The following is a 26,813-nucleotide window of genomic DNA, read 5'->3' as shown; positions in this document are numbered from 1 at the left end:
ATCACCCACTACCATCGTACTACTGTACCTACTACTGTAGGAACCATCACCTTTTCCCCTCTTCTTCCCATCCATTTATCCATCTGCTTTATCCCCTTCATCAGTCAGTCCATCCAATCTTTGGTCCATCACTCCTTCAAAATTCCTTTCTCCCAACATTCTCGAGACTACCGCGCTTTCAGTACCAGGTAAGAGCCATCCACGGGCTATTCATTGTCCGCAAGCAGATCATCCTGGTTGAGAGAGCGCTGCATCCCCTCGGATCCCCACGGGATTCCAATCAACTCTCCCCATTCATCCCTCCCTCCTTTACCTTTGCCCTGACACTTCCGATGATCTGACTGAGATACACGCACACACACGCACAAACACTTAGCAAAACTGATTGACAAAGTGTGATTGATTTTACTTTCCATCTTCACCCCGCTTTACCCTCTCACTAACTCATCTTTCTTCTTTCCTTTGATTCTTTCGTCCCTCTGCCTTTCACCCTTCTCACTTTCCCGACTCTTGCTTTGATTGTCTTTTGCTGCTCCTATTTCCGATCGCGTTGATATTGGACTCCTGGCTTACATTAAGTGCTCTTTCTCCAGCCGACGTCTATCGACCATACCAAGTAAGTCATCCGCTTTTGCTGCTGTGTCTTGTCTAGTGTGCATTTTAAAGCATATCGCCTGCCATCAAATTGTCGCTCTCAAATGTTTTTCATTCGAAAACATTCTTGCATGTCCCTTGCCGAGAATTGAGGTTACCTATGCCTTCATAGTTCCTATTTCCTGGCGCTGATGGCGCGCGGCTGATGATGTCGGGTACCCACTGTCCCTATCAGTTGGGATGTAACACAGTTCTGACATCCCGTTTGCCCTCTGCACCATGTTGTTTGTCTCGGGATTCCTTTTACTTTGATTGTCTCGATTTTTATCCTTCCTCACTTCGTGATAAAAATTTTCCTCCTGTGTGCCCTTTCCCTTTCTCCCCGGGTCCTCAGGTCTCTTGGGGGTTTGCGTGTTGTCGCGTAGGCGGTGTCACCTGATCTCCCATCTGCCGGTTCTCAGCGCTAGCGCTGGGTTTCCTCGAAACTCGGGAAGGCCAGTTTCAGACCATTGGAACCCACCCCCCCTTCTTGAGACGCTGCATTCCCGTCATTTCCTAGCCTGTCATTTCAGCCATACCCCTTTCGCTGCTCGCGCTTCTTATCGATTTCTGTTTGATTTTGCCGGGCTCGGTCCAAATTCATCGATGCCTTCCGACTCTTTTGATACTGACTACGCGCAGCGCGAGAGGTCTCGCTCGCCCCGCCGACGTTCTCGCAGTCCTCGACGAAGCCGTCGCTCGTACTCGCCGCGCAGTCGCTCTCGCAGTCGTGACGATTATCGCCGCAGTGATCGCCGGTCTCGGTCTCCTATGAGTACTGCTCAAGGCGCAGCTGGAGGACATTCTGGATCTGGTTACGGTGGCCGCAGCAGTTACCCTCCTTCGAGATCTTTTGAGGATCGCGCAGTCGCCAAAGAACAAATGATGCAATCAGTACGCGAGTCGTCCCAACAGGACCGCCGGGTCTATGTTGGCAACCTATCCTACGATGTCAAGTGGCATCATCTCAAGGACTTTATGAGACAGGGTGAGCAGGGTCATATCGTGTCGGCAGTGCGACGCAGCTTTTGTTGGATGAAAACTTGTGGCTGACTCTGGGGGGAATGATTTTCCGCATCGTTCATACAGCTGGAGAGGTTATCTTTGCCGACGTCTTACTACTTCCCAACGGAATGTCGAAGGTGGGCACCAATGCGTAGCGTGGCTGGTTTTCTTTCTTCTTCTTCTTCTTTCTTCTCCTTTCTACTTCTGGATTTTCTTGGTTCCTTTGCATGGACGATTTGGGTTGACGGGCTGGGCCTGGCCGTCCGGACATTGTAGGGATGCGGGTGAGTGTTTCCTGCTCTCATTACCTCTTGAGCTCTGCGCTAACAATATGCTTCAGGATTGTGGAATACGCTACAAGGGAGCAAGCGCAGAATGCAGTCAACACGCTTAGCAACCAGACTCTCATGGGCCGTCTAGTCTACGTTCGCGAGGTACGTCCGCGGCCCGATCTCCGTGCGTCTATTGTGTCCGCTAAAAAGCTTTGACTAGGACCGTGAGCCCGAACCACGCTTTACTGGTGGTCCTGCCCGAGGTGACTTCGGGGGAGCTGGTCGAGGTGGCTTTGGAGGCTACGGCGGCCCCCCCGGTGGTGCTCCTGGCGGTGGTGGAAGACAACTCTATGTGTCTAACGTTTGTTGCCCCTACCCGAGTCATGTAGTGCTCGGCCATAGATACGGTTATAAGTATTGACAATCTTGATTTAGCTGCCCTTCAATGTCGGTTGGCAGGACCTGAAGGATCTGTTCCGCCAAGCTGGTAAGTGCCAAAATCGCTCAGCGGCAGACTTCTATCGGCGATAATGCATATCGAAATTAACGTTTGACTGCCATGACAGCCCAGCAAGGTGCTGTGATCCGCGCCGACGTTCACACCGACGCAACTGGCCGGCCCAAGGGCTCCGGTATTGTCGCTTTCGAATCTCCCGAGGATGCGCGCAACGCTATTCAGCAATTCAACGGCTACGACTGGCAGGGACGGACATTAGAGGTCCGCGAGGACCGCTTTGCCGGCTCCGGACCCGGCTTCGGCGGCCGTGGTGGCTACGGTGGCTTCGGCCGAGGTGGCTTTGGTGGTCGTGGTGGTTTTGCGGGCCGTGGCGGATTTGGCGGTGGCTTCAGGGGCGGCTACGGCGGAGCTGGTGGCTTTGGAGGCCCACAGAACTTGGAGCCCGTCGCATCGGTTCCTCCCAACCCATTCACTGACTTTGCAACCTCTGGAGGAGAAAAGAGTCCCATCATCTACGTGCGCAATGTAAGTTTGGCCTTTTGACTCACCCGGCTGGTCATCTCCGCCGTCGAGAAGCTTGTACTAATGATACTGATCACCAGCTGCCATGGTCTACTTGCAATGATGATCTGGTGGATCTCTTTTCCACCATCGGCAAGGTTGAACGTGCTGAGATTCAGTACGAGCCCAACGGTCGCTCTCGTGGTACTGGTGTAGTCCAGTTCGACAACGAAGAGACTGCGGAGACTGCGATTGGTATGGTTCCCGTTGGAATATCATTGACCGCACACAGACTAACTCCTCGGCAGCCAAGTTCACTGGTTATCAGTATGGTGGTCGCCCTCTCGGTATCACGTTTGTCAAGTACATGAATGCAGGACCGGGCCAAGGTGAACCCATGGAAGGCGCTGAACCCACTGCAGGAATCACGCAGGATCAGATTATGTAAAGTGCCCGTGCTATTTTCCCAGGAAAACTAGTTTGCCTGAACTTGCGATGTATTACAAGTACCTGGAATTGATGACATACTGACCTGCATCTGATAACTCGACTGTTTCTCCACGTCTCATCCCACTATTACAAATCTCCATGTTGTTTTGAGTATTTAATTTGTGGTTGAATGGCAGATCTACTACAATGATACTGCGCGCAATAATACGTACCCACCTTGCTTGTCTCATAGTAAAAAGATTCAATTCAATTGTCACAATAGCAGCATCTGATTTCTCAATGATATGGAATTGTCACTTCTCCTGATCATATATGTCTTGCAGAAACCATGATCATGTCTGCACAGACGCTCGTCAACCATCAATCTCATGGCTAGCTACGTAGGTGCCAGTTTGCGAACCCGCATCTACAGTGAAGCCATCTACTCCACAGAAGAGTGAAACAGACTTCGACTCTCCCCAGGAGAGAGACAGAGAGACAGACCAGTACCCCGAGAAGGACAAAAATATCTCGACGATTCATTCAAGTGAAAGTAAGTGGTGGAAAAAAAAGTAATGACAGGAAAAAAGAAATGATCGATGCAGGGTTCGAACCTGCGATCCCCTGCGATTTTCTTGTAAAGCAGGTGCCTTAACCACTGGGCCAATCGATCTGATTGTTGAGAAGGTGGCAATAATTGAGTTTGTTGACCCGTGTTTGCAAGCTCGAATGCCATGGAATGCCATGGCTAGATTTCGACAGAGCTCCGTTGCGTTGTGTATATTAATCGACCGGACGTATTTTGTGAGCGGGAATCTGCATGCTGATCTATTAGATGCTGATACCTTTGCTCTAACTGTTAGTGTGTGGTATGGTCGTAACCTCTGGAGGTTTATCTATGTCGAGGTCGTGATTACTGATTTGGGTCTGATATCCATATGCTTCTAGAGACGTGACGTGTATTCCAAGAAATATAAGAATATAGTACAAGGAAGCGAAACATGAGAGTCAATGACACAATGACGCATAACATAGGAAAGGACAAAGGAAACCACAAAGGAAATACATCGCACCGTGGGAATCGGAATCAAATCGAGCGAGCATGCCGAGCAGGCAAGCGATCCGGATCCCCAGCTCCACAGCCATATCCAACCCATCCAACCCATCCATTCATTCGAAGAGTAAAACGCCAAGCACCCCAATTGTGAAGTATGCAAGTTCATACCATCGGCCTTGGGGACATCGTGAAATAATAAAAGACACCGAAGGAGAAAAACGACGAGACCTTCAGCTGGTGGCCACTTGTTGGCCAAGTATATAATGTACAGAGAAGAAGAGAAAAAAAAAGGTTGGAAGTGAAGCGTATGCGTCAATCGGATGCTTTCACGCAGGTACGTGGTTTGCGGGTGGGTAGTGGCCTGGAATCTGTAGTTCAAGCGCAGACACACTTGGTTTAGATCGCCTCACATCGCCTTCGGGTTTTGTGATATAGGAACCGTAGGCTCCTTCCGAGGCAACATCAGACAATGGCGTTGCTGCAGCGCTGTTCATGTTGGATGGGGCTCGTTCTTTCTTAAGGCTCTCAGGAAGCTGGTGGACGAGACCATTATCTTCAATCATATTCTCCTCGATCGAGGTAGGGACGGTATTGTGTGTGTGATCGGTGATATTCGTAGTGGTCGGGGCAGTGGATGCGCTCTCGCGCCGGTTTCTCTGTCGCGTCAGTGAAGGGTCGCGGGAACTCGCTGACCCCATCCCGGCGAACAGCATGGGATGCACGTCGCTTTCTCTGTCGGAACCCACAGTGTCTCCCTGCTCGGCCAGAGCGTCAATCTGTTGCTGCTGCCTTTGACGAGCCACAATGTCAGCTGGTCCCACCCAACCGCTATAATATCTTTCATTTTGCTCTGCTGAGGGCCCGTAGTTCCCCTCGGATTCTCCGACCGCGTTTCGAGTTTGGCTAGCATCCCGCCCCGAGAGAGAACGATTCCCATCTGCAAAAGGAGCTCCGTCGGGCAGGGACCCTGCAGCGGCAAACAGGTCGTGCCCGCCGGAACTCTCACCGCTGGATGGTGACAGTGGGGCTTGCACGTGGCGATCAATCTGCACGTCACTCGGAAAACGGCCACCAGGCTCGCGAGGCGCAGAAGTCGGCCGCTCCTGGTTCAATACGACCGCCTCTGCTGCATACGGGGTGCGATCGGCCTCATCTTCATCCAGATCAATGCTGGTCCGAACACTCGTGCCACTCACAGTGCGGACGTGTCGTCTGACGTACGCATTACGTGCTTCGCCAGTCTTGGAGATCAAGCTTTCGATGTCTTCGTACCACGCCATCATGGTCTCGTGTGACTCCGCGCGGAAAACCCACGAGTGACCACGATGCATGGTACCGGTTTGTCGCCCTTTGAGCATGAACTTGTGCGACGTCGAGTCCGGCTGCGAGTGTGAACCCAATTTCTGCTCCGGTAGGTACAGTGACATCACTGGCGTCTGCCATGCTACCCGATCGGCCGACTTGAACTCGTGTAGATGAGTTGGTGACAAGACATACCTATTTCTAATCAGAAACATGGCCGACATTGACAATGAGGATACTTACCAGCCGGGTGTATAGCTCTTCAGATACTTGCTCTTTCGCTCCAGCATGCCGGATCGAACTTCGGCCGCGGCCGGATGATCCTTGCCAGGGTAGGTGATGTTCTCCACGTTCCGGAGAGAAACGCGGGGATCGACCAGTTCGTCGGTGTTGGCAATGAAGTGGTTCCATTCGTGATCATGAGGCATGGATATGGGTCCCGCCCGGAGCTTCTCCACGGTATCGTACGCCTCATCGGCTTCTCGCTTGAGGATACTGGCATACGCATTGTACGCCTTTTGTATCTCACTGACGACAATCGATTCAAGTTCGCGACCGGAGTTTTCCAGGTTTAGGAATGCCTACAGCCGGGTCAGCGATTGAGGTCTGTAGGGGATCTTCAGAAAGAACGACTCACCCGGTGGAGGTAGTTTTCCTCCTCAATCTGCTTCTCAATCTGTCTGTCGACACCCAAACGAACAATGAACGGATCTCCTTTGCCTGATGTAGCAGACGGATCCGTGTCGACCAGACCTAGCGCTTCGTGCAGTTGGCGAACCGTCTTGCGCGTGCTCTCCACTTCTTTGTCGACGGAGTTCCGGAAATCGCCGTGAAGGCTCTTAATTTCTTTGGTCTTCTTTTGCAGGTCGTTTCGAAGGCCCATGAGCTGGTTGACAACTTCGCTCTCTACCTCGGCAGCCTTGTTCGCTTCCAGGTAGCCTTGACGGTGGAAATCCCGCAAGATGTCCGTTGCATCGGCGAGACCACCAGATTTGAGAAACGTCGGAGGGAATGAAGAGTTATGTACTACATTCGACGCCGACAGGTAGAGTTTAGACCGGATTTCGTAAGACTTCTGGACTTCCTTGAAAAAGACGATGAGGTCTTTCAAAATCTTGCGCCAGGCTACGATGCATCAGCATATCATTGATCATGGAGATAGATGCTCCGAAGAGGGATACATACCTTGAAAGCGTTGCGCCATGACCTCAGTCGGGTTCCCGTTCGTCGGGATCGGGACATAAAAAGCACTGTGCTGATCATCCGCGCCATCGACGCCATACTTTTCCTTATCACCCAAGACCAGACTCCGCACACTGCCTGCACGTAGGCTCCGCCGGCTTCCGCTGCGACGCATACTGCCCTTCTTGCTGAGCGACGATTTCTTCTTCAAAGTAGTTGATCGTGTCGGAGTCGCTGAACGAGAATGTGACGTCTGCGAGGCGGAACGTTGTACACCAGAAGTTGACGGTCCATCGAGTGCGACAGAACCACGCTGACTGGCCGCGTCAAATTCCTCATGAAAGCGAGGATTGTGAACGTTGGAAGAAGGGTCAACGACAGCACCGTGAGCGTAGTTGTAGCCCGAACTGCTGGCCACAAAGGAGTTGGGTCTGGAGCCGGACCGCACGCTATAACCTCGATTTAAGAGAATGGATTCGGTTGGCGGTGACAACGGACGATATGCATCCTGCACAGGCGTATGCGCCCGAGCGGTCATTGCCATGGTTGGAAAGGAGGGGGGGGAGGGGTTGTTCCGCGGCGGTGATGACGCTGCCCAGGGTAATCGGGCGGTGCAAGTGCTGCAGTGAGATAAGGGAGTGCTCCAATCAGTGCGTGGTTGTCGGTTTGTCCAGGAATGTTGAAAATTGAACGGGAGTCCCTAGTAATAAGGAGGACTGGGGGTGAGAAAGAGATGGCAAATTAATGATAAAAGGAGTCAAATCGAGGCACACGATCCGAACGAGAAATCAGGGCAGTCGAGTTTGGTTACCAGGCGAACAGGACTCAAGTGTCGATGGTCTGGAGCGAACTGTTTGCGGGGGGAATCAGAAGCCAAACTGCCAAAGAAAGCGCGCCCTTTTCGCGATGGCGATGATCGGCTCAATTTAGGAGCATGTAGATAAATTAGTCCGTTCTGAGATGGATTAGGGAGTAACTAATATAGGGGATTCCTTTAGATGGTTCAAGTATGAGCCCCACAGCTCTAGGGAGGAACTATCGAAGAAAGGAATTTCATCCACGCAGGGGAGTTATGACAGGGAAATTAAGGAGAAGGGATCTGGAAGCCAAACGGATAGAATAGTAAATTATTTAAGACCAAGAGATCTGTGATAACAATCCTAGGAGCAGCAGTACGGTTTAGAAAAGAAGTAGTCGATCGAGATGATCATGAGGGGGGTGGTTAACATTTGCTGGACGGTTCCGGATGACGTCTACGCTGGACAAGGACGATGAAATGCGACGTTATGACGACCCAGAAGAGGGCTATCGGGCTCTCACAGAACGGCATTCCCGGGCCAGTGGAAAAGCGAGAAGAATCAACAGTCATGAGACTTTGACTTTCTCCAGGATGTGATCGCTACGGGGAATCTATAGCTCTATGCGATTCATTGATATTGACGTACTCGATATCAGACGGTTGAGAGGTACTGGTATGGTACTTCGACATGGAACTGTCTTGCTGTACAAACTACAGACCTCCTTTTCTGAAAAGAAAGATACGCAAATCTAATAAGCTGTGGCATTGCAGAACTATTAATAAACAATAGAATGAGTACTTTTAAATGAAGTTGCCTATTTGTCTCCTAACTAATAGATAATTGATCTAATAATCCAGAGATACGGAGTAATGATGATCATGAAACAGTTCATCTGAATACAGTACCGACTACCAACAACCTAGGTACCAAAGTACCAAAGTACGTACTCCATATCCCCCTTTGATGACTGAAGAGTGGCTTGTGAAGATGGCTTGAACAGTTGAACCTCATAAAGTGGCTATGACCTGCACCTTTTCAGCTGATCTGGACTGCAATGGCCACTAAGAAACTCGGAATCATGCTGGGCTACACACAGTGGGTACAGGTTGTTGTTAAATGAGCCACCTAGTGTACGGAATACCCTCCTTCTAGCGCTTGCACAAGTTGTTCTTCATGGCTTCGATGGAGTCCCCCCTTTTCAAGTGGCGACTGTGATACGCAAGTTGCAAGCTAGGAGACAAAAAGCAAACAAAAAAAGAAAAAATGGAAAAAAAAAAAGGAGACGGCCCGCTGGAAGATCGGAACTTCTCCTTTTCCCATCCAGGAAACACACAAAGGGTCATCTCTTCGACGTCATGCACGGTTCATCGTCCGTGATGCGCATCAGTGTATGGTTGCCCGCCATCTTGAGCTCCAACCTTAGATACCTTCGTGTCTGTCTATGGAGTACAACTGGCCACTACCAACCTTGAGTTTGCTCAGGCATCAACATAACCCACTTGGATTAAATCATAGGCTTGTATACCTCAGGCACCGAGAACATGCCTTGTCCGACCATCCACAGAGGCAGATTCCCCTCTTTCGAACCATGAATCTTGATGATACTCAGATGATGCATGATTCATACGGAGGAGGTCTCCATGATTATTCAGTCCGGACATGTTCGGATCAATCGGATGGACCCAACTTTCTGGTGCTTGACCTGCACCTATGAAGATACTTAGGTAGATAGTACCTAAATGTAAATAGTTTATCAGCTTTGAGTACGCAGTACTTCGCCTGGTTTCATCTTCAAGCAGATAGTACTTTGACAGCACTTCTGCCAGCGTACCGATCTCTTACACAACTTTCATATCATAAAGTAGAAAATTAGGTCATGCTGAGGGCAAGGGGTGCAAAGTTATGAACAATGTGATATCATATTCTTCCCCTGCATGGATTATCATGCACACCTTAAGTTAATCTTGACCTGCAAACAAGTGTCTATTGACCCCAATCAAGTAATTATTCGCTTTTATGCTATCTCGTCATAATCTCTTGAAAGCTATGGAGGTCTATCGTTTCATAGGCGGGCTGTATCATGATCTGTTCTTCTCAGCTATTCCTTTTCGTAACCATTGTCTCATGATCGACTGTTCGAGTAGGTTCGCTCAATAGCTGCATGCATTGATAATCGTTCATCGATTCGCCGAGGAGGAGCAAACTGTCGCATGCTATCATCAAGTCTCTTATGACGCTATCCGCTCGACTGTTCGTTGATCAAAGCTTAGACTAGGAAAAAGAGCGCCCGCTCAAGAAGCATGAAGAAGAAAAGAAAGATATCATTGTTTAGAGCATGCCGGATTTGCTAGCTGAAAGGCATCCGACAGGAAACGATAATTTACACAGAAGAGACTGAAGACTGGCAGAACTGGCAACGGACATCGATTCTAATCACTTCATGATGCGGGTGCTGCGGATGTGGGAACCTCAATGCCGTATGTCTCCTTGAGTCTCTCTGCGCGTCTCTCTGCGTATCCGGGGCCGTAGATACCTAGGGCAAATGATTTAGCAAACCCGCCATAACTGTGATGTCTTGGAAGTATAGATATTGACACACCTCGTCCCTCACCCAACTCGGCAAACGTCTGCTCCGCCGGAGTTCTGTACGCCTTTCTGATCTGTGTACGGCGGTCAAATTCATCTAGATCGCTTTGTGCCTTTTTACCCCACAAGGTTCCGCCAGTGTACTCGAAGGCGCCCATGGCCGCCGCCAGAGCAGCTCCGTAACCCAGAAGGGCGGGGAATGTCCGAGCTAATGCAGAATCAGCGAATTGCTCCATGTGCATGTTTCCAGAAAAGAAAACAGACCTCGAAGACCCAGAATGGCTCCGGAGAAGAAACCGCCGAGGGCAACATTGTAGTGGTCGTCCTTCTCCCGCAGGTTCGCCGAAGCGTTCTTCACGAATTCGTAGGTACCACCCATTGCGGCTAGAGAGCAATTGTCAGAGGAATTCCGTAGACCAATTGATCCATTGGATGTGTATCCGTACCGAAAACACCGACTGTCCCGCCGCTTCGCACGAAGATACCCCAGGGTCCCACGTTCTTCCTAGTGAGGGTGTTCTGGACGGCTGACGCGAAAAGACCGACTCCACTGGTAAGCATGGTCGTCTTCATCGCCGCCGAAATCGTATCCTTCGGGTGGTAGTGGTGATCTTCATGATGCGAGGCCATGGTGGCGGTTTATGGCAGGAATTGTCTGCTGGATTGCCGTGGACAGGTCGTTTGGCCGATTGAGGATGTTGAATTTGGTATGTCCAATTCTGCCGCTCGCGACCGCTTTCCCTTAGCCTGGAGCTCCATGTGAGGTCAATGAGTGCAAATGATCGGTAAGTACCAGGGGTAGATTTATTTACTTTATTTTGAAACCTACTCTTTCAGATGTTGTCAGTCACTCACATTTCTGACGATATTATTCTGCACCGAAATAGCCTGCGCTGATCGAAAGCGCCTTCGTCCTCAACCTTGCCCGCTTGTATTGCCTATTGAGGTGTCCCCGCTATCCTGCCAGCTATCTTGCGAAGAGGGACGAGTGTTTTCCAGCAGTTACGACCAGTTCTTCACCCAAATATTTATGGGAACCTTGATATAGATTGTATGGGAACTGGGACATTGAAGAACGTCCAAAAGTTGGGCCTGGTGTTGCAGGAACCGTGAGCTCTGAAGAGCATACCCATGTCGTCTCCATCAAGGTCCGGTATGTAACTTTGTTGAAGATGCCCATCACCTTCTTGATAGTGCGCATTTTGCCAACACCCATGTTCTTGACTGTCTAGGCAAGACTGCCCCACGGCTCGTCCAAGATCTCTACGAATACGATCCCGCCAATCCTCCAGGCACAGGCCGCAATCTCCTCTCAGAAGTCCCTCCAGTCTTCCCTGAAGGTCATGAGGGTCCATTCGACTTCATCTCGCCCTCAGCATGTCACCATCAGTATATGACCAAATCGAACCAGAGCTTTCTACCCCAAGCGGAGCAGAAAAGAAGTACCGGAAATCCCTCCAAAGTGTCAGCGGTATGCTGGAAGTGTCGATATCATCTTCAACTTGTCGTTAGCTCGACTCCCGGCATTGGTCAACCCAGCCAAAGGTTCACGGATCACCTGCACCATTTGGTCTATAAATCTGGAAGGCAGAAAGGAGGCGCGTCGCCGGCGGAGGTTTCACCTAAGGGACAGACTATAGAAACATTTCACTATGAGTGTTCCTATCTCACATGTCCTGTGACGGTGTCCGTGCGAATCGCATCGCCAATTCTTGCTGACGAATGGGTGCGGCTGCTGGTAGACCCTGATCTGCTGCGACAGCGGGCGGACGAGGCTATTGCGACACATCCTGAGCGTCTGGAAGGTGTTGGTCGACCGTCGCCTATCACGGTCCTAGAGAATCTTCGCACCTACATATCCAATGCCCTTCATAACAGTCAGCATAGCAAGTCTATATCTGCGATAAACAAGAGATTCATGACTTGTTTCGGCGTTGAAGGAAGACCGTGCAAAAACCTGTTGGAATTTCTCGGGTTTTCCATGGAGGTCTGTATCGCGTACCTCCCTTCGGGGTTTAGATCTAATTCTAATCTTTGCTCAGAATGAGGGATTTTGGGAGCCTCCCAAACCAAATCCCTGGGCGGAGTATCCTTATCAGGATCAGCTGAAGATCTTTCTCGACGACGTTATACATGAACTCTCTGCACTTATAGAGCAGCGGCCTTTGGCGGAGAAGAAGGGCCATCAGGTGCAGAATACTGAAACTCCAGCGTTGAATGATATTCTCTATGCAATGGATGCTTCAGATTGTGAGTCGTACCTTGCGAGTCCCAGAAACGCGTTGCTAACACAGCTCCAGATCCCAAAGCTTTGAGGGCGAATGAGTTCCAAATGGCACCTGCACCGTATGTTCACATTAATAGAGTCTCATCTGCAGAGTGGTTGACCACATATCTAGTTACTACGAAGATTTGGGTGTTGTTGAGGACATGTCGGCATCCTCAGTCGTTGAAGCCTTCAATAGACAAGTTTCCATTGATTCAGCAAGGTCACCGCTTTACCTACAATGTCTCAAGTCTATTGGAAACTTGAGGGGTGGCGAAGATGCCCAGATCATAGACACGGCGGTCCAATTAGCGTATGCCGAGGGCCGATACACCGATGAGGATATCGTGGACGCTTACAGGTACTTCGGACTTGATCACAATGATCCTCGTCTCACCGACGAAAGCATAGTTGGAAAGTTCTACGCTTTTATGAGTTCTACTACGCAGGAAAACGAATCGCGCATTCGGCTCTGGAGAATCGGGGATAGTAGAAGAAGTGAGCGTATCAAGTCCGCGGCGGAAGACAGTGAGTGCTTCCTTCTGGTCTAATTTCTGCTATACTACTCTACTAACGGCTGAGCAAGGGGTCACCAATGTTGAGCAAGCCCAGGTCTTCCTCGGCGTCGACAGTACAACAAGCGACGAGTTCGTTCTGACCATGTATACCACGAAGGTAATGGGCTAGTTGGTTTTGGAATAAGGCCTGGATGCTGATTGTGTCAGGTCAACGACAATCCGTCGACTAGGGATATTGCAAGGCGTGCTGTTGAGCTAATAGCGGAAGCTCGAAAGTCGGCTGTCTTGAGCCATTTTCTGAAGACCGGCGAAATGACAACCGGGGAAATGGATGTCGCCGATGCCTATCGTTTGCTCCAGATTCCTGATCGCACAGTGGACGATGCAGCAATTATGGCAGCTTACACAATTTGTGTTGACGAAGCTCCCGGACAAGCCGAACGATACAATCAAGCCTTGAGCATCATCGCTAAGGACAAGAATAGCTCTCTACTCAGCAGTATGATCTCGGGGCCTGGTGCCGAATCTGGCCGTGATTTGTCCGAGTGGCCTGTCGGATTGCAGAACATTGGCAATACCTGCTATCTCAATAGCTTACTACAATTTTATTTCTCTGTTCGCCCGTTCCGAGAGATGGTCCTGGACTTTGAGAGTTTCAAGATGGAGTTTGACGACGAGAGTTTAAGCAAGAAACAAGTTGGTTCCCGCAAAGTTTTGAAAAAAGAGGTTGAGCGTTCTCAAACGTGTAGGTGTTGTCCATTTGTATGTGCAATCTCCGAGCGGCTGACCGATCTCTTCGTTTGCAGTCCTGAGAGAATTACGGACGCTGTTTCAAAACATGATCACTTCATCAAATTCTTTTGTGACTCCTGGTCCGGAGTTAGCACGTTTGACGCTAATAAGCCCGTCCAATGAAGCAGCAATTCGTCGCCGGTCGACGATATCTATGACCAGACCTGGCGGACTGGGAGAAATTGGTGGCATGCCTATCATGGGTCCCCTCGGTCCGCCTCTGCCAACGGCAGATCGAAGCCATAGTCCAACGGATGCCGAGACAGAAAAGCCCAAACGCAAAACAACAAGCGACGTGGATAGTGAAGCAACCCTTGTCTCGGAAACAGCCAAGCCAGGTACGTCGTTGGCTTCCAACGAGGACAAGGAGAATGAAGCGCCACCCGCGGACGCCGTGTTGACAGATATCCCACTATCTCAAGATATCGAGGGCAATCTTTCTCCCAAAGATGGGGCGCCGGCCATCCTTTTCGGGCCACCGAATCAGCCCCCTCCAGTACCTCCACGACCAGTAACACAAGTTGATCCTCAAAAGCAGCTTCTGGAGGAGGTAGAAATAGGTGCTCAGCAGGATGTCACCGAAGTGATCAACAATGTCCTTTTCCAAAGCCAATGCGCAATCAAGCCAATCGCATTCGCCCAGGATGGCGAACAACTTGACCAGGTGAAAGAGTAGGTTTGAACGACGCGTAGACCCGCTCAATGTACGGCGCTAACATATAGTTGATAGCTTGTTCTACGGACGGGCCAAGTCATATATCCTTGCGGAAGCGGGTGTTCGGTCCAAGGAGGAATGGTGGTGTGATATCAAGGTCGATGTCGCGACGGGACCTCGTGATATTTATTCAGCGATCGATGGCGCATTTGATGCCCAAAAAGTCAATGTCGATGATACCGTCGTGGAACAATTCGGTGCCATTAGCAAGCTCCCCCCGGTTCTTCAGATTCAAGTGCAACGAGTACAATTCGACCCGATCAAGAAGAGCTCTTTCAAGTCCACTCATCACCTTGAACTCAAGGAGACGATCTACCTTGATCGGTATATGGACACGCAGCATCCTGAGATCATGAATCGACGACGGCAGTGCTGGGAATGGAAGAATACGTTAAAGACGCTTGGAGATCGCCGTGCCGAACTGCTACGTCAAACCGTAAGGAATGACATATATCAGTGTTGTGTCAGAATCTAATGGATGATAGGAAAATGACGGCATCGACATGGCAACTCTGTTCGATAGCGCCAGAGCGGTTATTGAAGACTTGAATGATCTAAAGGCGGATCCTGAAACTGCTGACGATGCCCTCGACATCAACCCACAGCTTCCATCTGAGCTAGCCCAACTCTCTCAGATTGCAAAAGCCGAATTGAACTGTGAGCATTTTTTCCTTGTTCGAGGCACTCGCAGCGTCTTTGGCTGACCCTTTACATTCCAGATGTCGAACAAGAGATCAAAGATACCCAAACCATGATTTCCAGCCAGTTTGTTGACTTCAAACATCTGGCATATCGGCTATATGCGGTCTTTGTGCACCATGGGTCTGTCGAGTTCGGTCATTATTATATCTACATTTTTGATTTCAGGAAGAATATCTGGCGCAAGTACAACGACACTGAAGTTACCGAAGTGTCCAACACGGACGAAATTTTCAAGAACCAAGAACGCCAGAACCCTCCCACCCCATACTTTGTGGTTTACGTCAACGATGCTCTCAAGGATCGTTTGGTCGATCCTGTTTGCAGGCAGATTATTGGAGATCCCGCACCCAGCGAGACTATCGCCTCAACAGAAGCAATTATTCCCATGGAAGGAGTCGCTGCGACAACCTCGACACCACAAGAGGATCTGGACATGGAACCTCCTGCCTACGATGAGGCTTTGGCTGATACTCAGAATTCAGGTACGAAATCTGTCCTCGATGTAAAGTAAGCACCTGTCGGTGCGGCGGGTTGCAAGTCTCGTGCTCCGACATGGTCAGCGAACAACGAGGCTGATAAGTGTGATGTGGATTGGTAGGAATAGAGAAAGTCTCTCCGACCCCTTCCACGACACCGAATCCACTCAAACGCAAGAACGAAGGCGACATGAGTCGTGCATGATGGTGGACTCTATTCAGGGGTTGTCTGTCTCAGCCGACATGGTTGGGTTCCTCCGGTCATATCATCTCTTCTGATACCTGTGCGTACTAGCGGGATTCGATCTATTACTTTTTGTCCATGTAGATAATGAAAGATACCATGAATTATGATACAAAGCACGTGACACGGTTGTGATAAGTCAGCGGACAGTTCGAGGCTTAGAGCGGCCCGCGGATCGGAACCGGAAAAAGCAGAGGCATCGGCTGCCCACATCGGATGAGGTTGAGTCTGTCGCCACGGATTGGAAGCGTTTTAATATGAAGTGCTCAAGGTGTATTCAGTTAGCGGTATCTGTAGATAACGAAGAGAATCATCTGATTTCAATGAGTATTCTTGCTCACATTGCGTTCATGCTCAAGTACATAACCGAAATGCTACCTACTGATAATGGGCGGTTGGAGCAAAAGTGCGGGGTATTTCCGGGGAAGGATGGCGGGCGCGGGTGACTTTCCGCAACTCCGCGAATGGCCGCTCGTGTCCAGCTTCTTATATCTCTCCGCATCGCCTCGACCTTGACGTGGACGCATCTCATAATCTCCTCTCCTAGTCTTGGTTTTGAGTCTAATCCCTAAGGATTTCTTGATTTTGTGATTGAGGACGAGCATTGTTAACGAGTGGCGACTGTTGCAGCTTCCGTCGAGCTGTAATTTATTTCCTCCCTCTTTACACCCTCCCTTCATAATGCCTTCACAAGTAACGACGTGTCTGCGCCTTGCGCGGCAGTTCTCTGCCAATCCCACAAAGGTATTCAGCACGATTATTCGGAATAATGTGCCCGACTAACAACTGCTCTCTAGCACCAACGATTCCTCGCACGAGCATTCTCGAGCAGCCTTCGCCGGAATGAGATCAACAAGGTGGTGGCCTCTGCCGAGGAAGCGATCAAGGATATGAAGTCCAACTCCACCCTTCTTGCAGGAGGATTCGGTCTGTCCGGTGTTCCCGACACACTGATCAGCGCCGTGCGCGCCAACCCCTCGATCACAGGCTTGACCGTTGTCAGCAATAACGCAGGCGTTGATGGAGCTGGCTTGGGTCTCCTCCTCCAGTCCAAGCAGATCAAGAAAATGATTGCCAGCTACGTTGGAGAGAACAAGACCTTCGAGCGGATGTATCTGACCGGCGAAATCGAGCTGGAGCTGACGCCCCAGGGCACGCTGGCCGAGCGGTGTCGTGCCGGTGGCGCCGGCATCCCTGCCTTCTTCACCCCAGCGGCCTGTGGAACGGTCGTCCAGACCGGCGAGCTGCCGCTCAAGCATAACCCCGACGGCACGGTCGCTCTGTACAGCCAGCCGCGGGACGTCAAGGTCTTCGACGGCAAGAGCTATGTGATGGAGGAGGCGATCAAGGGCGACTATGCTTTTGTCAAGGCGTACAAGGCGGACAAGCTGGGTAACTGCCAGTTCCGGTACGCCGCGGCGAACTTCAACGGCGCGATGGGCCGCAACGCCAAGATGACCATTGTGGAGGCCGAGCACATTGTTGAACCGGGCGAGATCGAGCCCGCTGCCATCCACCTGCCGGGTATTTATGTCAAGCGCGTCGTTCAGAGCACGGCGCCAAAGAACATCGAGAAGTACACCTTTGCCAAGGAGGATGGCGACGACACTGCCGCGCTGGGCAAGGGCGACACGGCCGCGAAGCGGGAGCGCATCGTCCGTCGTGCCGCCAAGGAATTCAAGAACGGCATGTATGCTAACCTGGGTATTGGCATGCCCATGCTGGCGCCCAACTTTGTCGATCCCTCGGTGGAAGTCATGCTTCAGTCGGAGAACGGTATTCTCGGTCTGGGCCCCTACCCTAAGAAGGGCCAGGAGGACGCGGACTTGATCAACGCCGGCAAGGAGACCGTCACCCTCATTCCCGGTGCGGCCGTCTTCGGCAGTGATGAGTCGTTTGGAATGATCCGCTCCGGACGCATCGACCTGACCATCCTAGGTGCGATGCAGGTGAGCGCCCGTGGTGATCTGGCCAACTGTGAGTTCCCCTTCTTCCTCCGTTACCTGTCGTGACTGATTGATGTGTTGTAGGGATGCTCCCCGGTAAGATCAAGGGCTTCGGAGGTGCAATGGACCTAGTCTCTAACCCCTCCGCCACCAAGGTGGTGGTGACTATGGAGCACACAGACAAGAAGGGCAACCCCAAGATCGTCAAGCAGTGCGAGTTCCCTCTCACCGGCAAGACCTGCGTCAGCCGGATCATCACCGAGCTTTGTGTCTTTGATGTCGACTTTACTGACGGATTGACTTTGGTCGAGCTTGCCGATGGGGTTACTGTCGAAGAGGTCCGCAGCAAGACGGAAGCTCCATTCAAGGTTGCGGACGATATCAAGCCCATGCTTTGATTTGGTCGAGCTGTGGTGAAGCGAAAATTTGGAGTCTTTATCTGATACCTATGGCTTGAGCGTGATTGGATTCGGATTGTACATAGCATTTGTTGATCATGTCTCTTATATATTGTGCGTTGCTCTTTTTTAACTTTCATTCTCTTTGAGTTGCGTCTAGACCAAGGGCTCAATTGCGATACAACCTTCTTGGTCTCCATGTACTTCTTCTCGCAGGACGTTGCCACTCTACTTGTTCCGCATTATTGGTTATCGTATCCTTACGATTCGCTCTGACCTTCCAGAAAAAGCTCACTTTGCCTCGTGCTGATCGATGCATCTCCCACGTGGGCGCCTGATAAGGATCGACAGGGAATGAATCTAGAAACTGAAGACAAAACAGGAATTCAATGGAGACAGCTTTACCTTGGTTCTTTGACAGCTCCAGCGAGAGAAATTCACGACCAGCCACTGAAGGCACCTATTTCAACCTCTTCACTGAGTCCAATCCTTCAACTACTGGAGACTCAATCACCATCAACGATGGATGCATGTGCCGCCAAGACATCCATGCCAAGAGCGCCAAGAACCAGCGTTGCTCTCAAAGCGGAGAAAAGTTGGAGACGCGTGGAGATTTCGAGCAAGTCAGATGTTATGATTTGTGCACGGGTTGGTGAAGAATATCAGCTGAAATTACCTTGCAGGGGGGGAGATATTGCTGCCATGCTCATTGGGAAGCGCATGGCCCCATGTGCGCATGCCATCATGGAAAGAGGCTGGGAGGTATTTATCTAGTGGATATTTGACCTCGAGGCTATAAAAGCGCTATGTGACCTCGGTTGGAGCGAGAAATACAGATAGTCCGTCTATCTCCTGCCTACAAGTGCAAGTATAATTTGCACGCCTGCACAATGCACCTCACATCTCTGGTCCTCACTGCCGGCCTAGCCGCAGCCGCACCCTCGTTCAACCACCGCGGCAATGGTCACGAATCTCGCCCGGCAGTCACTAACATCCAGGTCGGACCTCGTCCGTACTACCTGATCAACGCAATGGCCGACAGCCCGCTGAAAGAGAAACTCCAGTCCTGCTCGGAGCAGCGCATCAAGCGCGCGCCCGCGTTCTCCATCTCCCACCGCGGCGGTCCGCTCGAGTTCCCCGAGCACAGCCGCGAGGGCATGCTGGCCGCCGCGCGCATGGGCGCAGGCATCGTCGAATGCGACGTCGCGTTCACCTCAGACCGCGAGCTCGTCTGCCGCCACTCCCAGTGCGACCTGCACACGACGACCAACATCCTCACCATCCCGAGTCTGGCAGCGAAATGCAGCGTCCCCTTCCAGCCCGCCGCCAACGGCAAGTCCGCGACGGCCAAGTGCTGCACCTCCGACATCACCCTCGCCGAGTTCAAGTCCCTCTGCGCCAAGATGGACGGGTACAACGCCTCCGCGACCACGCCCGAGGACTACCAGCACGGCACGCCGGCGTGGCGGACGGATCTATACGCGACATGCGGCACGCTGATGGAGCACAACGAGTACATCGAGCTCGTGGACAGTCTGGGCCTGCAGTTCACGCCGGAGCTGAAGACGCCGCAGGTGGCCATGCCGTTTGGCGGCAACTACACGCAGGCGATGTACGCGCAGCAGCTCATCGACGACTACAAGGCGCATGGCATCCGCCCCTCCCGCGTCTGGCCGCAGTCTTTCCTGCCGGACGACATCTTCTACTGGCTTCAGCATGAGCCTGCGTTCGGCAAGCAGGCGATCTACCTCGATGAGCGCGTCGATACCGCGGCCGGATACCAGGAGGCCGTGGACGGGATGGCCGACCTTGCTAAGAAGGGCGTGAAGATCATGTCGCCGCCCATCTTTGCGCTGCTGAATACCACCGCGGACGGGGAGATCGTGCCGTCGGCGTATGCGGTCGCGGCGAAGAAAGCCGGGCTGGATATCATCACCTGGTCGCTGGAGCGGTCGGGCCCCCTGAAGGCCGCGGCCGCCGCCCAGGGAGAGTACTATATCCAGTCTGTCAAGTCGACGATCACCGGGGACGGGGATATGTATCGCATTGTGGATGCGTTGGCACGAAAGGTGGGCGTCAAGGGGATTTTCTCGGATTGGCCGGCCACGGTGACGTATTATGCTGCTTGTATGGGATTGGCCTAGACATGCTTGTAATGTACGATAGACTAGATTCGTTTTTGTCACACAGTAGCCTCCAAGAAGACCGGGAGAAATCTAACGAGTTATGCAGTGGTAAAGGCTTAAGTCCTTTGGCCAAGCATTTGTGGAAATTATGATAACTGAGTGGAGTCACCTGATTGGCCACGTGCCTCTGGAATGCATTCTGTGTCAGCCAATCAGACACGCAGAAACTTCTCTGCCAAGAGGCTGCTAATATCGCTTGGAATACAGCAACAAGAGATTATCCACTCTAGGACAAATCGCTAAACATTTCCTCAATGATCAATCAAACATCTCTGTGCTCCGTTGTACTTGTACCTACTCCGTATACCGGAGGAGTCCCACAGGCCACAAGCCAACAGTGAAACGCCAAGCATGATCCGACAAGGCCTCGTCATCTCGTGGGGATCTGTGGAAACATTCGACCGGCGAGATCATCCAGCAATCCCAGCATCAGCCTGGGAGATCCAATAATGATCTGGAACCGAGCTTAGTGAAGACTGAAGCAGTCTCGGCAACGTACCTGATCAACGGCTCCTCATTTCCCCTTTTTGAAAATTATTATTATGCGGAATTGTACTACAAGCCTTCCGACTGTCTCAGTCTGACAGGCTGCACCGATCTGACCCGCATTTTCTTGTCTTATCGCTCTGTCGCAACAATAATTGACACTCTCCCAGAGTCTTTCTCTCTTTTTTCGACTTTTCAAGTCTCTCACAATGCTGCAATGGGCCTTGTCATTATTATTGCCGCTCTTTCTGCATAATGTGGCCGCACAGCAGCATGATGAGGATCTCATGTCCTTTGTGACGGTAAGCTACTTGGGTTTCTTTCTTTTTCTCCGCCTCACGAACCGCTGCGAGAGATCGATCACCGTGCTAATACGAGATCTGTCATCTCCAGCTCCCTCAAATACGAGCCTTGAAATTCGACGTTCACTACCAAGATCGCGACCGTGTGAGTCCTGGTTATTGGTTCGTCGCTCCGTATGGTCAGATCGAGCCCGAAGCACCGACCCATCGATTCGAACAGTATCAGATTGGACCGTACATCTACGATGGCGACGGCACTCTCATCTGGGCTGGATCGCCCATGTTCGACAACCGGAACGTTTTTGACTTCAAAGCGGTCCACAGTCTCGGGGATCAGCCGCATCTCTCGTTGGTTTGGCAGCATTCATGGGACAATATAGATCAGGGCCATGGTGTGATTCTGAAAAACAACTATGAGATTCAGAAAGAGCTCCCCTTTCGACCAGATTTGGGCGCCTTTGATATTCACGAATTCAATATCCTCGATGACGGCAAAACGGGCCTGGCGATGACCTATCGAGAGCACGAGATCAGTCTGGAGGACTTTGGGCGCCCAGAAGAGCGGACGGCAATCCTGAGCGGTGGGTTCGTGCGGCTGGATCTCGACACCGCGGACATCCTGTTCGAATGGGACTCCTACAACCAGGTCCCCTTACACGAGTCGGTCCACTATGGGCCCGACTCGATGCCGGAAGGGCCCCCGGGCTGGGACTACGTGCATGCCAACTCGGTCGACAGGAATGATGCGGGAGACTATATTGTGTCCTTTCGCTTCACCAACACCATCTACATGATTTCGGGGGTGGACGGACGCATCATGTGGCGGCTCGGAGGCCAGCACAGCGACTTTGTGCAGGACTTTACCTTTTCCAAACAACATGACATCAAATTCGTCGAGTCCAACGGCACTCACCACATCATCTCCTTTCTCAACAACGCCTCCGACGAGGATACGAATGACGAGCCCGTCTCCTGCGCCCTGATCGTGGAGCTCGACACCGGCGTACGACCCATGACCGCCAAGGTCATCCGGCGCTACAACCGCCCTGACGGAGGGCTGACGAGGCTGCGCGGGAACGCGCAGCTGCTTCCCAACAACAATATGTTTGTCGGCTGGAGTGAGCGCGGGTACATCACAGAGTTTGCCCCCGAAGGCGAGGTCTTGCTGAGTGCTATGTTCAACTCGACTCGCTTCTCGACCTACCGGGCCTACAAGTTCGAGTTCACCGGCCGGCCCAGCACGCCGCCAGACCTCGTCGCCTCAGTTGCCGGGACAGACGCATCCGATCTCGTGACGACGTTTCATGTCAGCTGGAACGGGGCCACCGACATTGCGCGGTGGAATTTTTACGCCCGCGCCGAAGCCAACGCCCCGCCTGTCCTCATTGGAAACACCACCAAGACGGATTTCGAGACCGTTTATATCGCCCACGGATACCTGGACTGGGTCTCTGCCGAGGCGGTCGATCACGCTGGCAACGTCCTGGGGGTATCGCGGGTCCATCGAAGCCGTGTGCCCGGCGACTGGGCCGCAGCCGGGTTCAAAGGCCAGGTGGCCGACTTGCATCCTGCTGATCCTTACAGTCTCTACTCGCAGAAAGAAGCCGACACGCAAACCGGTGCCAACACAGGCGTCGCTGCCGGGGTCGACAAGGCAGATACAAGCGGTAGCAGCAGTATCACTCCTGTCGACACGGACGCGGAGGAGGCCCTCCGGATCGCGCACGAGACGTATGAACTGGTCCGGGACATTGGGGCTCTGTTTACGTTTGTGCTGGTCCTGTGTCTTGTGGCCGGGATTGCGGCGTGTGTGTATACGGTGCTTCGGCGGCGGCGCACGAAGCCGTACCAGCATGTTCCGAGTGAGGAGGGGCTGCCCGAGGAGCAGATCCGGCTCCGCTCTACGACTCATGAGTGAGTGTTTTGAACATTCTGTATATAATGTTATGCATTTCGATACCTAAACTTCTTCACACCATGACATGTGCCATCTACTTTGTAAAGGGTGCCATCGACACACTGAACCAACGGATGCCACAGACGATAGAACTCGAACGATCAAGCAACAACCTGCAGATCCATCGCCTTGACCAAATCCTGAAACATAGAGGTAAAAGACTTACCACCCCAACCGCCTCCAGCTTCCCATCAATCGACTCCTCCGGGTAAAAGACCAAATCCTTTACCCCAGGAGTCCACTTCCGCATCTTCAACGACTCCGCCGCATCCGCATCATTCCCCACCCGGCACAACAGGAACCACACCGCCGGGCCCTGTTTCCCCGCGTCCACCAACGGATTGCAGGTGGAGGGTCAAGGTGTCGAGGTCTTTCCTGTGCTTGTCATACTTGCAGCCGCTAAGGGTCGCGCTCAAGATCAAGAGGAACTGCTCGAGGATGGTGTTTTCGCTGATCAGGTGGGAGACCACCTGCACGCCGACGGGAACGCGCAGGTTGAAGGTGAGGAGTTGTCCATGCTTGGTTTCAGGTGAGTTGACGAATCTGGTAACGATGGGATCTGTTGCTTTGTATCATCAATCCAGATGAGAAGTCTTCTAGACCTATGTTCACAGCAGACAGACTGCATGCTCGCTGGCATTACCAAGAAGCTATGGAGGGTGCATCCACCAATGGGCAAGAATTGATGCTTGTCCCTGATGCTCTCAGGTAGCCACGCTGGTAGTCAGTCCTGACTGTAGCTATTATCATGCCATTGCAGCATTGGGCGAGCTGAACCGGCATCTCCGGACCTACAGCTTCTGATTTATTGGATCTCGTACATCGCTCCTGACATGCTGTGGACGTACGCTGCTTATTGTACGTTGAACGAAGAGTACACGCAGCACGGACATTCAGTCAGTAGGGCAGTGCAGAATCTAGGGAATGCTCGTATACATCGCATATCAGCTATACGCAATGGTTGGAAAAGAGTATGCTAACCAGTCAGCGGCAACGGTTAATGCTTCTCACTCCAGGCACTGCTGTATCTGCTTGCATGCTTCATATCCGGCCGTATCAGGCCAATAATCACTAGGTCAACCCTGCCCCGCCGTTCATTGTCTGTGTCGAGGCTGCATGAAGATAAATGCGGGTAAGACGTCCCAATTGTTTACTTAGGGTATCAATCGGATGAAAGGGCTTCCATTTGAATCAAATACAAACTATATCAGCCAGCCACTCGTCCATGGCGTCAACTGATTTCATAGCTTTTAAAGGAAATGCCGGGGACATTGAATACAAACGGATCAGCGCGGATTAAAGAAAACAACGACCATACATTGAAGACAACCTAAGCCTTGATCAGATCAAACACCTCCCACAAGACATTCTTCTTGATCCTCCCCGTGGTCATCCCCGTCCCCATCAAGCCTGACACAGCCACCTGCGCAGACCTCACACTATACTCCATCGACAAAGTCGTATCCTCGTCCATCTCCACAAACTGTCCCACACAGGCAATATTGGTCGTATCCGGCGGAATGACCCTCGGCCTGTCGCCCTTCCTGCGCGCCACGAACGGCGCCGTGCCGAGCGGCAATCCACACGGGACCGTCACCGAACCCTCCAAAACCGAAGACTTGGTGATTCCCAGATGCCCGAGGACCTCTTCGAAGACCTCGCGCCCGGAGCACTCGTACATGGGCTTGCGGATGCTATTGCCCTCGCCGGCCGGGTTGAGTGCGTAGCCTAGTAAGACGTAGGTATCGTCCGGTTGGTCCGGGAAGACGGGCTGCGGGGGCAGATTCAGCGAGAGGGCCCAGGTGCTTTTCTTGAGGGGGAGCCAGGTGCTCCAGCCCGGCCGGGCTTCGCCATGCTCGCGGGTGAAGTCGTCGTAGAGGTCCAGGAAGTCGCGGCCGCGGAGGGTCGTGGTGAAGGTTTCGACGGTGGCCTGCACGGCGCGGGAGAGGAAGAAGGCCGGATCGCCGAATTTGGGGGCCTGTTTGGCCAGGGTCTGCCAGAGGCCCCATTCGCTGATCAGGTGGGCTTCCCAGTTGTGGGAGAGAGGCGGGGGCGGGCTGGTGTTGGTGCCCATTGCGGCGCTGGTGGTGGTTGAGCCCAGCGTGACGATGCAGACGTCCTGCGGGTCGAGAGTGACGAGATACTCGTGGGTGTCCTGGCGGAGGTGAATGGCCGAAACGGTGGTCGGATCGCTGGCTGGGTAGGTTTCGAGGTTGGTGACCTCGATCTGGAAGCGAAAGTCGACGCCTTGGGACTGGAGGTGGGTGGTGAGAGGGCGGATGAGAGAGTCGTAGAGATTGAACTTGGTGCGGTGGATGGATCTGATGCTGTGGAGGGACTGGATATCGTCCAGGTATTTGCGCAGATGACGGTGGAATTCGACGGCGCTGTGCCAGGGTTGCAGGCCGAATCTGCAGTCATGCTGATCAGCCGTGTCCTTCTTGTTCTTCTCTGGGGGGAACGTACGTCGTTGACCAGAGCGTCCAAAAGTCAGTCTGGAAAAAAGCCATGTCAAACACCTGGTTGATACTCTTGGATCCCAGCGCGTGCTCGCTCTCCATCAGAAACCAGATCAGGTCCATCCGGTGCTTGAGATCCAGCTGGATGCCATGCTTGATCTTGGGAGTCGCAGAGGCCGATTGCTCTTCGCTAAAGGCACGAACCGCCTGCATGATGGAGGAGTATTCTGGATCATCGCTAGGAACTAGCGAGAGGAACCGTTCGGTGCAAGGGCCGTGGAAGTGCGGGTGACATTCAACAGGGAGAAAGTAACCATCTGTTGCGTCTCCAAAGGTCTTCATACGCCCTCCACAGCCCTCGTGGAGATCGAGGATGTGGATGTTCGGCCCGGGGACCTTTGAATCATGAATCAAGTGCACGGCCGCAGCGAGGGATTCAATGCCGCTGCCGACGAGCCATGCTTGAATGTTTTTGGGGTCTCTAGATCGGTCTGCCATTTTGTCTTTGGGGTTGTCTGTCTTCAGAGGGACCATTCCTATGCTGACAATGGACCACTCTTATAGCTTCAGCAACATCAGGAGATGAAGCAGCTGAGCTGCCGGACTGGCCAATCGCCATGGCTTTTGTAGTAGATGACATTGCAGTCGTATGAGAAATGGTCTAGATTGATCTTTCTGGAGAGACTGAGCCATGGGTCCTCCTTGCCACTCGGCCGTCAACTGACATACTGATACTAGGTATGTTAGAGATTGGAACATTCCTCTACCAGAAACATCGAGATGGGCTGATCTGTATGCGCAAATCTGATTGGCTGTTCAGATATATGACAGCGCCAAGAGATCAGCTTTCGTCCTTTCACTGCTGACAAAAAACTGCAACATTGAGTCATGACCTGGGCTAAGGTGCCTAGTACTAAGTATATAATATATCCAATTGCCTTTTGCCGGTCTCAATCAATCACCCAAATCCATCAAAATGCTCGACCTCTCCCTCCCCACAGCCCTCGTGCTGATCGACAACCAAGCCGCCTTCTCCCACCCAACCTACTGGGGCACCTCGCGCTCCAACCCGCTCTACGAATCCAACCTCCAGTCCCTCCTCGACGCCTTCCGCACAGCCCGAAAAACCCACCCCTGCCCCC

The 26,813-nt window shown here is 52.1% G+C and overlaps 8 protein-coding genes across 8 annotated transcripts; 5 read left to right on the top strand and 3 right to left on the bottom strand.

Annotated features, from left to right (window-relative positions):
* Positions 1 to 1,239: 1,239 nt before the first annotated feature.
* On the top strand, positions 1,240 to 3,316 carry CDV56_103412 (RNP domain protein; the record flags this gene model as incomplete). The annotated part of the gene is made up of 8 exons (XM_026757031.1): positions 1,240 to 1,621; positions 1,723 to 1,789; positions 1,979 to 2,072; positions 2,131 to 2,271; positions 2,346 to 2,397; positions 2,477 to 2,892; positions 2,970 to 3,123; positions 3,177 to 3,316. The coding sequence occupies 8 exons, from the start codon at positions 1,240 to 1,242 to the stop codon at positions 3,314 to 3,316; spliced, it is 1,446 nt and encodes a 481-aa protein (XP_026610285.1).
* A 1,364-nt stretch (positions 3,317 to 4,680) lies between these two features.
* CDV56_102952 (SLM1 family PH domain-containing protein) lies at positions 4,681 to 7,382 on the bottom strand (the record flags this gene model as incomplete). The annotated part of the gene is made up of 4 exons (XM_026756571.1): positions 4,681 to 5,851; positions 5,900 to 6,237; positions 6,294 to 6,781; positions 6,842 to 7,382. The coding sequence occupies 4 exons, from the start codon at positions 7,380 to 7,382 to the stop codon at positions 4,681 to 4,683; spliced, it is 2,538 nt and encodes an 845-aa protein (XP_026610284.1).
* A 2,694-nt stretch (positions 7,383 to 10,076) lies between these two features.
* On the bottom strand, positions 10,077 to 10,854 carry CDV56_102508 (uncharacterized protein; the record flags this gene model as incomplete). The annotated part of the gene is made up of 4 exons (XM_026756127.1): positions 10,077 to 10,171; positions 10,238 to 10,432; positions 10,489 to 10,608; positions 10,671 to 10,854. The coding sequence occupies 4 exons, from the start codon at positions 10,852 to 10,854 to the stop codon at positions 10,077 to 10,079; spliced, it is 594 nt and encodes a 197-aa protein (XP_026610283.1).
* Positions 10,855 to 11,355: 501 nt separating this feature from the next.
* CDV56_101849 (ubiquitin-specific protease UBP2) lies at positions 11,356 to 15,728 on the top strand (the record flags this gene model as incomplete). Its single annotated transcript, XM_026755468.1, has 11 exons — positions 11,356 to 11,377; positions 11,457 to 12,211; positions 12,267 to 12,474; positions 12,525 to 12,570; positions 12,624 to 13,018; positions 13,077 to 13,165; positions 13,216 to 13,753; positions 13,815 to 14,472; positions 14,531 to 14,951; positions 15,001 to 15,172; positions 15,235 to 15,728. The coding sequence occupies 11 exons, from the start codon at positions 11,356 to 11,358 to the stop codon at positions 15,726 to 15,728; spliced, it is 3,798 nt and encodes a 1,265-aa protein (XP_026610282.1).
* Positions 15,729 to 16,618: 890 nt separating this feature from the next.
* CDV56_101506 (3-oxoacid CoA-transferase) lies at positions 16,619 to 18,281 on the top strand (the record flags this gene model as incomplete). Its single annotated transcript, XM_026755125.1, has 3 exons — positions 16,619 to 16,681; positions 16,735 to 17,914; positions 17,968 to 18,281. 3 exons carry the CDS (start codon positions 16,619 to 16,621, stop codon positions 18,279 to 18,281), a joined length of 1,557 nt encoding a protein of 518 aa, XP_026610281.1.
* An 890-nt stretch (positions 18,282 to 19,171) lies between these two features.
* Positions 19,172 to 20,425, top strand: CDV56_101174 (glycerophosphodiester phosphodiesterase family protein; the record flags this gene model as incomplete). Its single annotated transcript, XM_026754793.1, has 1 exon — positions 19,172 to 20,425. One exon carries the CDS (start codon positions 19,172 to 19,174, stop codon positions 20,423 to 20,425), a length of 1,254 nt encoding a protein of 417 aa, XP_026610280.1.
* Positions 20,426 to 21,162: 737 nt separating this feature from the next.
* CDV56_100625 (uncharacterized protein) lies at positions 21,163 to 23,924 on the top strand (the record flags this gene model as incomplete). Its single annotated transcript, XM_026754244.1, has 4 exons — positions 21,163 to 21,255; positions 21,347 to 23,169; positions 23,511 to 23,741; positions 23,834 to 23,924. The coding sequence occupies 4 exons, from the start codon at positions 21,163 to 21,165 to the stop codon at positions 23,922 to 23,924; spliced, it is 2,238 nt and encodes a 745-aa protein (XP_026610279.1).
* Positions 23,925 to 24,542: 618 nt separating this feature from the next.
* Positions 24,543 to 26,169, bottom strand: CDV56_100208 (oleate hydratase; the record flags this gene model as incomplete). The annotated part of the gene is made up of 2 exons (XM_026753827.1): positions 24,543 to 25,623; positions 25,679 to 26,169. 2 exons carry the CDS (start codon positions 26,167 to 26,169, stop codon positions 24,543 to 24,545), a joined length of 1,572 nt encoding a protein of 523 aa, XP_026610278.1.
* Positions 26,170 to 26,813: the final 644 nt, after the last annotated feature.

Source organism: Aspergillus thermomutatus (assembly GCF_002237265.1).
Source record: "Aspergillus thermomutatus strain HMR AF 39 chromosome Unknown NODE_333, whole genome shotgun sequence".
NCBI classification, from domain to species: Eukaryota; Fungi; Ascomycota; class Eurotiomycetes; order Eurotiales; family Aspergillaceae; genus Aspergillus; species Aspergillus thermomutatus.
The sequence above is the reverse complement of the archived record's forward strand: the minus strand, read 5'-3'. Positions and strand labels throughout refer to the sequence as shown.